The 12838-nt window shown below is 38.6% G+C and overlaps 1 protein-coding gene across 1 annotated transcript in view; it reads left to right on the forward strand.

Annotated features, from left to right (window-relative positions):
* Window positions 1–12838, forward strand: part of HNMT (histamine N-methyltransferase) — a 36245-nt gene that overhangs the window by 14526 nt on the left and 8881 nt on the right. Inside the window, exons 3-4 of the mRNA XM_007183012.2 lie at window positions 8721–8828; window positions 9875–10005. Coding sequence (XP_007183074.1) covers window positions 8721–8828; window positions 9875–10005 — 239 coding nt within the window. The remainder of the gene's footprint in view (window positions 1–8720; window positions 8829–9874; window positions 10006–12838) is intronic.

The following is a 12838-nucleotide window of genomic DNA, read 5'->3' on the forward strand; positions in this document are numbered from 1 at the left end:
GTAGCTTAGCAGAGCTTTTCTTCAGAGTCCATCTGTTCTCCCATGGCTGCTGCGAGGACATGGTGGCCATGGTGATGAGAGTGAGGGTGATGTGGATCAAGAGGATGGTGGTTGTCGGCTCTCTGGTCCTTCAGGTCCTTGATGTTTTCTGTTGATTATTTCCTGCTTTTTTTTCTACAAGGGCAACAGGCTCTCAGACTCTGCTCACACTAGGGCTGATAATTCTCCTCAGCAACATTTGTGTTTTAACCACTATTAATGTAGCGGGCCAATGGTGTAAGGGTCAGATGAGAGATCGTGAAGGTTAAGAGTGCGTAAGAACACGCATGCACGCTGATATTGATGAAATCACACCAACTACATGATTATCTTGGACTACCTTTGCCAGCTCAAGTAGTTTCATCTTATAAATCCTGTCTTTGGGCATGAAGAAGGTAGAAGAAAGTTGGTACTTTATTAAGGGTAATTCAATATGACTTATAAACATCATAATATGGTAGGTATAGAATTTACCTCTCTATGTATGTGCTGAAGTAGCAAATATCTTTATGTTTAAAATGTATAAATTGAAAGGTAAGGCAAAACGCAAGTCTTTTTTGAGTTGTTTATCAAATATCTCTACACTTCAGTGTTCAGCACCCTTTGGGACATTTTCTCTATGTTTGTGTTTCATAGAACATTTTGGTAGCATGGCTTTTCTTCTGAAGTTGCAAAGCAATCAGGCAGTATTGTTCCTGGGCCAACAGCCAGGATACACACGAGAGTAAATGGCAATGCCCTTTTGGCTCAGAATTTATATTTATAATCCCCTTCCTGCGACTCTCCAGCTATTTTAATATTCTACTCTTGTCTTTGCATACTGACAGAACTGCCTCCATACTGAGGCTCCCAGGGGGGAAGGAAGAGAGAGAGAGAGAGAGAGAGAGAGAGAGAGAGAGAGAGAGAGAGAGAGAGATTGAGAGAGAAAGGAAAGAGAAGGGATCTCGTCAAGAATCTTTTATCTTTTACACTACAGCTCAGAATCAGATTGTTCTTGTTCTGGTTGCAAACCCATAGCTGAAATTATTTTTCATCACTAAGCAGAGAGTTATCTGGGCAATTTTTCTCCCTAGAAACAATTTTTTTGTGCCTGATATTCTAGTAGAGGGAAAAAGGAAGATCGTAATCTTAATGCAACTGTAATAGAATAAAATTTTTCCTGCTGATAATCTGAAGAATTCACATATATTTTGATATTAGAAATGAAGCAAGAGTAGACGGAAATCAAATGGCTGGAGATAACTTGACCAGTCTTTAATCCTCCATTTTCTTGGCCTGGAGGATGTTCTTATTTGGGGCAGCCCCAGGGTTCTCAAGCTGGGCTTTGTGTTTCATTGAATGTAGCTCAGTCAGAAAGACAAGCCATCACGAATACATGATGAGTGCTCTTTCACAGTGTCATTTTATTATGGAGCTGCCCATTTAGAAAGGCAAATCTTCATTTCCTTCTTTCCCAGTCTCCTTCAGCCTTCTCTTAAATGTCACCTTTTCCTGGAGGCTTACATGACAACCTAACTGAAAATCACAGAGCTTCCCCTCATGGCTTCCCCTAGCTATTTTTTGCCTTGGTTTTCTCCATGGGACTTATCATCATCCATAACGGTTGGATGTTTTTGTCTATTTTATTCATTGCTGTATCTCCAGTGATTAGAACCTAGCATTTAGTAGGTGCTTAAAAATATTTGTTGACTTAATGTATAATAACTTCAATTTATGGAATTATTACTATATATCATGAACTGTGGTAAATTATCTCCATATAATGCCTTTAAGATTCAGCGTGACCCTGAAGAGTAGACCATATTATCCCTAATTTACAGATATGCAATTTAAAGGGCAGAGATATTAACAAATTTGCATAAGATATTTCTAGTGAATACAAAATTTGAGTTCAATTTTCTCTATAGCCTCTAACTTTTCCTTTTCATATATATTTTTTTCCTTTTTAATCAAATGACCTCGGGTTTTAAGCAAAAAGGCAACATTTCTCTGCTATCTCATGAAATATATCCTTGAAGTTCAGGGAGTGGAGAAAAGTTGTCTGGAAGAGAATATCCCCACCTTTTCCCTGTTTTTGAACTTTTTAAGTTCCACTGTCAGAGGTTTCAATTATATGTCGCTCTTCAAATATAGGTATGATGCATTTAAAATATGGCCCATATGAAAGCAAGATATTATAACCACAAAAATATCTGACTGTGAAATTAAGTAAAACACTCAACTTAGGTCAGAAAGGAGACATGGGAAGTCATTCTATAGTTGTAGCTGATTTGAGGGATGGAGTAGTACAAAGGAAAGAGATTTGCAAGGAAGGAGATTTTAAAAATTTAGTTTTCATTTAACTTCCCAAATCAAAAAGTCAGGATAGAAAATAACACAGGAGTGAACAGAACAGAAAAAAAAAAAAAACACCCACAACCCAGCCTAATAGAAAAAAAACACAAAAAAACAACCCACAACCCAGCCTAACAGAAAATAATTTTTGATTCATGCTGACACATGTTTGGATTTTCCTAACTTTGCTCAAGCTCCACATATTTTTTTTTTAAAATATTTATTTATTTATTTATTTATGGCTGTGTTGGGTCTTCGTTTCTGTGCGAGGGCTTTCTCTAGTTGTGGCAAGCGGGGGCCACTCTTCATTGCGGCGCGCGGGCCTCTCACTATCGCGGCCTCTCTTGTTGCGGAGCACAGGCTCCAGATGCGCAGGCTCAGTAATTGTGGCTCACGGGCATGTGGGATCCTCCCAGACCAGGGCTCGAACCCATGTCCCCTGCATTGGCAGGCGGATTCTCAACCACTGCGCCACCAGGGAAGCCCAAGCTCCACATATTGATCAACTGAGAAAATCAGTTACATCATCATAAAATGCCCAGACTCCAAAATCATTAATTTGCTTTGCTAGTCACAAAAGGGGGTGCAGGAAGGAAGGAAAGAAAAGAAAAAAAAAAAAGAAGGATGGTATATATTGGAAAGAGTTTGCTTAATCCCTATAATTTTTCCATTTGTCACAGGAAACTTTGCAGATTTTGTTCCAAAGCTTTAGGGGGAAACATGTAATAATAAGGCTTTAGTTAACTCAAACAACTGCTGGCCTAAAGGCTTCGGATGTCATCAGTAAGTAGTCTACAATTGCCAGAATTATGATCAAGCAATGCCTAAGGAGAGATCATATATGAAAGGAGACTGACTATAAAATGAATAAGTACTGCCTTATTCCTCTTAAATGTTGTTTTCTGGACCTGAAAGTTAAGATTTCCAGAAGGCTCTGCGATGCACAATAAAAGCAGCAGACTGCTGGCTTCCACGTTTCTTTTGTTTACCCCTGAATTTGTGGAGAATTTCTGAATTATTTGACTGATTCATTTCTAGTTTACTTTCCCCCATTCTTTTGGCATATTAGTTTGGCTTGGGTGCTCTTTAAAAGCCTTTACAGGGCACTTAATGTCTGATACTGGAACACATTCATAATGTTATGGCTCCTATTCAGAAGGATTCAGCCGAGAAAGAACAAATGATCTTTCTTTCTTTTTTTTTTTTTGTTGTTTGAATCTCTTTACTGCTGGCTCATGGTACTATAGGGTCTGATAACCCCTCACATGCTTTTCAGTGATTAATGACCAACCTGCTCAGTTGCTTAATCTAGCATTTTAGAGTCCTTGATACTTTTTAACAAACTCATTGGAATCAAGCCTTTGCTAGTGAATAAAATAAGTGAATTAAAGCACTAATTCAGGATCAGGGAACACAAGGTTTTATCTGTGTTGCCAACTCCAGTCAAATAACTGGCAGCTTCTGTCTGATGGGTTCTGATGCTACTGCTAGGCTCTGTGAGAAAGACTACCAAGGTAGTTAGTGACGTGTGGAAGAGTTCATGCCTAAGAGTCAGTCAGATGAAGTGAGGCAGTGAGGGGAGAGTCTTCCTGGCAGAGGAGAGAGTGCAGGCAAAATGTATGGAAGAGTCATGATGTCGATGGGGGGGCGAGGGGGAGAGCGCAGCCTAGAAATACAAGAAATTCAGGGTTCCTAGAGACAAGAGTTTCAAAATATGAAGTTGTGAGAGATGAGAATAAGAAAGCAGACAAGGTGGTCTGTGCTCAGTTAAGGAGTTTGGACTTAATCCAGTTGATTAGTCATTAGAAGGTTTTAACCTCAGAAATATTGGGCTTGCTTATTAGCTCAGGGTTTTAAATGGTTGTTGTAGTGATGGCTTTGAGGGAGACCAAGTTCAGCAGAGACAGGCTGAATTTTTAGGTTATTATTTTAGTATTCCAAGAGATAGGTAATTTGGGCCTAAACAAGGACATTGCTAGTATGGATGGAAAAGAGAAAGTAATGAAACATATAGCAGGAAAACTTACAGGTGGCCAGGGAGGGAAGATGAAGAAAAGAGCAAAGCTTGGATGTCTGGATGGAAAGTAAACAGTATAGGTGATGTATCAAGAAAATATTTGTAACTAAATTTATTTAGAACTGAATGCTAAATGTTTAGACTGTAATACTACAGAACATCCGAACTACCTCTCTACTGACTCTCTTTTTTGGGGGAAAGAGGCTCATATAAATCATTTTTTTAAATGCATTTCTCTTATTTCTGAGTGATACAAGAATGCAAACTACATATGGTATGAGATCAAGGAATATATTGTCTTATGGGAGATCTCTCTCTCTCTCTCTCTCTCTCTCTCTATATATATAATCTCACAATAAGAAATAATAGAGTCTGTTATAAATAACAAACATAACACAGAAAATAAGTGCCTTATGAGCATGGTGACATTGTTTATTGTCAAACCCAGGATACTTTTAAGAGTGAGAGTGGGAGGGAGTGAGTAAAAGCAGTAAAATTATTACAGTTTTTTAAAATATTTATTTATTGAACAAATTGTTTTTATTATATCAGTCAATTTATAAAATAGTTCTTTTATGTCATCAAAAAGTTTACAAATAACAAATGTTGGCAAGGATGTGGAGAAAAGGGAACCCTAGTACACTGTTGGTAGGAATGTAAATTGGTGCAGCCGCTATGGAAAACAGTATGGAGATTCCTCAAAAAACTAAAACTAGAACTATCAAATGATCCAGAAATTCTACTCCTGGGTATATAGCCAAAGAAAACAAAAACACTAATTCAAAAAGATACATGCACCCCAATGTTCACAGCAGTATTATTTACAATAGCCAAGATACGGAAGCAACCTAAGTGTTCATCAACAGTTGAATGGATAAATAAGATGTGATACATATATCACCATGGAATATTACTCAGCCATAAAAAAAGAATGAACTTCTGCCATTTGCAACAACATGGATGGACCTAGAGGGTATTTGTGCCAAGTGAAATAAGTCAGACAGAGAGAGACAAATACTTGGTTATCACCTATACGTGCAATCTAAAAAATAAAATGAAAGAATGAATATAACAAAACAGAAACAGACTCAAAGAGAACAAACTAGTGGTTACCAGTGGGGAGAGGAAAGGGGGGAGGAGCAAGATAGGCACAGGGGATTAAGAAGTACAAACTACTATGTATGAAGTAAATAAGCTATATTGTACAACAGCACAGGGAATATAGCCAATATTTTATAATAACTACATATGAAGTATAATCTATAAAAATTTTGAATCATTCTGTTGTACACCTGAAAACTAATATAATATTGTAAATCAACTATATCTCAATACAAAAAACTTTAAAATATAGTTATTTTTTAAAAAGTATTTTCAAAAATAAAATTGCAGTGATAATATTTTGTTAAAAATTAAAGAAACTTGGGAAACAAAACCAGATGGGACATTAGCACCAGGAGCAAGTGCAACTGTCCCTGGCAAACAAGAAGTGTGGTCACCTGACTTATGGAGTCAGAACTGCATTTTATGTGCTACCCCCTGAGGAAATAATTTCATTATCTCCTCTTGTTGTTCATTCATTTCTGCTAGGGACCCAGCAGTGAATGCACAGAAGGTTCGTGTCCACACGTGGGCTCACGCTCTATAGAGGTTGTTACGTGAACCTATGGGTTCCGAGTCTCCACTGCAATTCTAGCACTGTGTCCTCTGTCATTGCCATAGGAGGCGGGACTGGGTGGCTCTATGGTAGAACATTCTGCAGGTTGGGAAAGGGACAAGATTGGAACAAGCCCTGGGGATGTGCTAGATACATTCTTCCATTTGGGTAGATCCCACTATCTGAATTTTAAATGTTGGATTTGGGAGCCTCAGAATTAATGATTTTTTTAATCTAAAATATATGGCTAGGCGCATAGCACAGGGAGATCAGCTCGGTGCTTTGTGACCACCTAGAGGGGTGGGATAGGGAGGGTGGGAGGGAGGGAGATGCAAGAGGGAAGAGATATGGGGATATATGTATATATATAAAACTGATTCACTTCGATATAAAGCAGAAACTAACACACCATTGTAAAGCAGTTATACTCCAATAAAGATGTTAAAAAAATAATAATAATAAAATCATTGCATGTTAATAGAAAAAATAAAATAAAATAAAATATATGGCTAGGCTGATAGAGGCAAGAACAAAACTTTTGGCCTCTGGGCCTTTGGGGCAAGCTGGAATCTATTTCTCATTAGCCCACAGATTTTCCTATCAACCTTTTGCCTTAGTTATCTTTTGTACCCTCCAAAAATAATTACTGTAGAGAAAAACTTCCTATGTCCTTTTAGTATTTGGTGTTTTCCTATTTCTTAGTATGAAACTGTTAGAAAAACAAACACTTCAGAGTCAGACAAGTATGCCTTAAACTTTAGGCACATTAATGTCCCCTCAGTGTCAAATTACTCAAATCACCTTATCTAGTTGGGAACAATACTGTGGCGTTTGTGATAGCATTGTGGTCAGGATTAAGTGAGATGTTTCAAGTCAAGTGCCTAGCACAGTGTTTGACAAATAATAGGTGGCCGGTAAATGACGGCTAGAATAATGATTAAGGAAGGACTAAAAGGTGTCAGGTTGGTGGGGCCGGCTTTGGAGAAAACTGTCACATAGGCTTCTTCATCCTCTGTTTCAGCTTCCTTCCCATATCTTCTCCCCCCTAATCCCCACAGTCTCCCATTACCAGTACTTGGGACTCTCATTATACCATTAGACGGCCCTCTTTCCCTAGCCTAGCATCTTTTGTTCCTGATTTATCTTCCTCATCTCCTTCTTTTCAGACCTCTCAGTCTTATGACCTATGCTTTTTTCGCCCGCCATATCTAACCTTGGAAAGGTTCTGTTAATGCCATTTATGCCAAAATGTTAAAGACTAATGTCATTTTCATATGCTAGTCTTGCCAGCACATAAGTCTGTTTTAGTGAAGGTCAACATCATAACTAAGAGAATAAAAGTGCAAACTTAATTTGGAGGCATCAGTAATAGGGAAAGAAGAGAGATTTTTAAAGAGAGGGACTCAATGATAACAATAAAAATAATGAACAGCTAACATTTATTAGGTGCCAACTCTATTTTGCACTGTGCTTTATATGCATTGCCTCATTTAATCCTCTCACCCAATAAATTATGTACTATTAATATTGCTGTTTTTCTGATGAGGAAAATGCACCTTGGAGAGATAAAGCAAATTTCCAAAGGTCATAATACCAAGTAAGCGAATCAGACAGGTTTGGAACTCAAGTCTATCCAACTTACCATCATCTATCTCTCTTACATAGTCACCTGCAGACTAAATTTTCATCAGGGCAGGTATCTATTTGCTCCTCTTACCATCATTTGCTAGAGCCTAGTGTAGTGCCTGGTACATAATAAGTAATCAATTAATCATTGGTGCATGAATTAATGCATAAATATCTATTCTGCCATAACTTCCTCTCCATTTACCTCTCTGGGATCACCTCTTGCATGGAGGCACTGCCTTGCCTAACATTGCAAAACTCTGAATTGCCAGTAGTCCCACATATACGATTCTGTTTCCTGACTTCCTGTCCTCTCTACCTGCAATTCCCACTTCCCCAGAAGGCCCTGGGCTAACTTCCACTTACCCTGTAACAAAGAGCTCAGGAGTGATCTGCCATGAAGCTTTCCCTCTCTCTGGCCTCTCCTCCTATCCTCCCCCTCGCTGTCTCCTTTCTCCTTCCCACCTTGGTCCAACCCAGCCAGGGTTCTTTCCATGTCTGTCTATACCACTAGACCATGCATGGTGTTTTTGAGGGCACATGTCTGATATACTTTTTTATCCTTTTTTATACCTGACATATTTTGTATTTGACATATTTTTTGTATGCATCTGGCCTAGCCTAATTTATCAATTCTTTGGCATGTTTTTTTCATACTTAACATCTCTGAAATTGATATACATCTTCCCGTTGATGAAATCTTAAAATTATAATTGACGGTGTTTTTTCTGATTTAGGGATATAAAAAGAAGGGCTGTTTGCATCCTATAATGAAGGGCATCTTAGACTTACTGTAATATAATAATAGATATTAAATAAAGGCTATATGAATGAATGAATGAATAGCAATCATAGCCCTCCTCAAATCACATTATTATTCCTACTTACAACTTAGCTGTTCTGCATCGTAGACATTGCGGCAGGGCAACAGCTGAGTAGTATTCTTTATTTACGCTGGGCTTTCCTAGAGATAATAAACTCGTTCAGATTATTCTTAATCATTTCTTTCTGGACTGAGGTGATCTGTTCCCTATGCTTTTCTTCCAGGTGAAATTGATCTTCATATCCTCTCCAAAGTGCAGGCTCAATACCCAGGAGTTAGTATCAACAATGAAGTTGTTGAACCAAGTGCTGAACAAATCACCAAGTACAAAGGTACTTGTAATCCATGGTGCTGTATATCAAATTCTATTCTGAAAGGCCTGTCATCCCAAATGCGTCCCTTCAATCATTAACAACATAGCTGCTGTGGTATGTTCTTTGTAAGCTTATTGAGAGAAGAACCTGATTAATTTGTTTTCTTGGCAGGAATGACTAAACATCTCAGAATATAAATAGTGATTAGAATCCCCCCCCTTTTTTTTTTTTTTTTTTTACTGACTCTCCATCCCTCCCCTGGTCATCAACTATTATTTTTGATATTTATTCTTAGAGACAGAGTCATTAATTCATTCAGAGGTATTTAAACAGAATCCCTGCCCTTAAAGAGCTTGCGTTTCATTGCTTACAGCAGGAATCAGGAAACTTTTCTTTAAAAAAGGCCAAATAGTAAGTATTTTAGACTTAGAAGGCCACATGGTCTCTGTCACAACTAATCAGCTCTGCCACTGAAGCCCAAAAGCAGCCATAGACAATACATACACTAATGAGTATGTTGCAATAAAACTTTATAAACACTAAAATTTGAATTTTATATCATTTTTACCTATCATGAAGTATTATTCTTCTTTTGATTTTGTTCACCCATTTAAAAGTGTAATGGCACAAGATATGAAAGAAGCATGAAATCAGAAAGTAGTGTACATTTTTAGCTTGCAGTCTATTTAAAAATAGGTGGTGGGAAGATACGGCCCATGCCATGGTTTGCTGATTCCTGAGTTACAGAATCATATCACCTGTCTTACATCAATTTTCCATTGATAAAATTCACCAGTTGATTTCCCATTAACACTGAGATAATAGTACCTATGTCTGATCAGGATTCTCATAATTATTTCTTATTGACTCCATTCTCTAATTTCATTTAACACTAATGGAAAAACTAGGATGAACTCTTTGGTCTTCTGGAGACTTATAAAGAAGAAAAATGTGCTTTATATCTGTTATGTATATAACACTGATTGCATTAAAATTCTGAATGGAAATGGGTTCCGAATTTGCAGTTAAAATTGATGGTGTGCCACCTTTTCTCCGTATTTTAGAGCTTGTAGCCAAGACATCAAACCTCGAGAACATAAAGTTTACTTGGCATAAGGAGACATCATCTGAATATCAAAATAGAATGATGGAGAAAAAAGAACTTCAGAAGTGGGACTTTATTCATATGATTCAGGTAAGAAATATTTATTGTTATATACTCTCAGAAGAAAGATTTTTCAGAAATATTTCAGAGTACCTAATATTTTAACTTTAAAAAGAAAAATGAAAATCTGATTTCTGATTTTACAAGTGACCATTATCTGTCCAAATTGAAGTTAAAGATGTTGACAATACTAAGAGATTCTCTGTAATATTTAAAAAGCCAGTTTTCTCTATGCAAAATACCCCCATAGTTACTGATTTTTTTTCAATGCTGGCTTAACTTTTGTGGGATTGAAAGTTCATAGATAGTAGAGTGTAACACATCCTAACACAATTCTCCAGTAACTCTAATGGTCTGGATGGACCAACATCCCAGAGTTTTTCTGAATCCTCTTGCTTTTGCCTTCTTTTGATGACCTGGCTCGTGTGCACATGACAGAAGGGCAGGCTAGATGATTTCTCAGGTCAACAAAGTGTTACTGACATTAGTCAGTCATTAAATAGGAATTTATTTCCATGGTCCAGCACTGATAGTGTATTTCCTAGAAATACGATAGTGTATTTCTTGGAAAGGGGGAGACAATTCAGTAGGTGGTATGGGGACATACTTCCAGAGGTCACTAACGTATCTGGATAGCATATAGGTGTATAGGCTTTGGGTGTTGGCTACCATTAGAAGATGTGTATATTTTAGAAATACCACGATGAACAACAAGATGCTTTTTGCTTTCTATAGTCCACAAGCACAGTCATCCCACAGGAATAAAGTTTTTAAAATCATAGGAAGAAATGACTCCAAGATCAGCATACCCAGGCAATCCTACATCTTTGCTTTCTTAGCGGACAAAATCTTTTACCTATAAGGGAGTGCTTAACATTGCTCAGCAAACCTATGTTTCTCTACCAGACTTACTTTCCCACCTTCTCATACAGCTGGCCCTTGAACAACACAGGTTCGAACTGCATGGGTCCACTTATATGTGGATTTTTTCAATAATAAATGCTACATGACTGGATGCAGAACCCCAGAAACAGAGAAACTGCATATAGGGAGGGCCAACTCTAAGTTATGTGTGAATATTTGCGCACAGAGTGTTGCTGCCCCTAACCCCTGCCTTGTTCAAGGGTCGCCTGTATAACTATTTCATACCTCCCTCTGTCTCCTTACACCTCCTGTAATCCCTCCCCCACCACTCATTTCCAACTGATGACCTCACTTCCCATTCTGTGGCAGAAAGAGAAACCATCAGATAGAAAATCATCTTTCACTCTCCAAATTTACAAACATAGCTGCACCTGTACGCACGCACCATGTCTTTCTTTCCTCTTATTACAAAAGCCTCCCTTTATCAAAAGCCAATCCCTCCACATATGCTCTGGATCCCATTCTTATAGAATTCTTATATAATGTTGCAGCTTCAGAGATCATTCTCCAGTTTCTGTCAAAAGCTCCACGTTTGTTCTTTCTTTCTTTTATTTATTTATTTATTTTAACCCATTTCTTTAGATATCTCAGTGTTTGAAGAGTGTTGGCTTTTAAAACACAGTAATTAGGAATGGATTAGTGCTTATATTTAGCGACAGTTAATAGACACTATCATTTTTTTTTTAATTATTATTTTTTTATTTACTTTATTTTTTTTAAGCTGTGTTGGGTCTTCGTTGCTGTGCGAGGGCTTTCTCCAGTTGCGGCGAGCGGGGGCCACTCTTCATGGCGGTGCGCGGGCCTCTCACTATCGCGGCCTCTCTTGTTGTGGAGCACAGGCTCCAGTTGCGCAGGCTCGGTAGTTGTGGCTCACGGGCCTAGTTGCTCCGTGGCATGTGGGATCCTCCCAGACCAGGGCTCGAACCCGTGTCCCCCGCATTGGCAGGCAGACTCTCAACCACTGTGCCACCAGGGAAGCCCTGTTCTTTCTTTCTTATAGCAACTCTGCTTCCTCTGCATTACTGCTCTGTTCCTCTCCATCTACTCTGCACTTTTCTGTGCTATTTCTCTTTTCATTGCTCCTAACAGTCCTAGCGTTCTCATGACATCCTTCAACTTAATATTCATAATCAACTGCAGAGATTCTATGTCTATTAGATCAAATTTCAGAGCATCTGCTATGACCCACCTCCTCTTTTCAGCCAGGTCATGTCACGGATTGTTAGCCATCCTGTGGATTAGCTGCATCTGGGTGCCTGTCTATGCATGGTCCCTGTGATGAACAGCATGGAGTGACATGATACTAAATATGGCCCGTGATGCTGCACAAGCCGTGTGCAGCTCCGTTGTATTGCGTTCATTTGTGTGAGAGGGGCATAGCTTAGGTTGCTTTTGCTTTATGCAATAAATTCTATCATGGCATCTACATAAAACATTGAATTCTTGTTTAAGAGAGCTGAAGATGAGACGTTAAGAAGTGTCTATGGGGGTAGATTCCAGGGATGTAAGTCCTTAGGGAAAATTTTCTACTGCCAATGTTTAATTCCAAGCTCTATCTGTGTTGGGTGGAAAGACCTCTCCCCGCACTTCACCAGAGACGGTTCAGTTATTAAAAACGGGTGGGCTTACTTCACTCTGGGTCAGAAAGAGAAAAACAGATACTGTATGCTAACACATATATATGGAATCTAAAAAAAAAAAAAAAGCTACTGATGAACCTAGTTGAAGGGCAGGAATAAAGAGGTAGACATAAGAGAATGGTGTTGAGGACACGGGGTGGGAGGGCAAAGCTGGGGCGAAGTGAGAGTAGCATCGACATACATACACTACCGAATGTAAAATAGTTGGCTGGTGGGAAGCAGCAGCATAGCACAGGGAGATCGGCTGGGTGCTTTGTGACCACCTAGAGGGGTGGGATTGGGAGGATGGGAGGGAGCGG

The sequence above is a fragment of the Balaenoptera acutorostrata genome, chromosome 8 (assembly GCF_949987535.1).
Source record: "Balaenoptera acutorostrata chromosome 8, mBalAcu1.1, whole genome shotgun sequence".
Taxonomy (NCBI): domain Eukaryota; kingdom Metazoa; phylum Chordata; class Mammalia; order Artiodactyla; family Balaenopteridae; genus Balaenoptera; species Balaenoptera acutorostrata.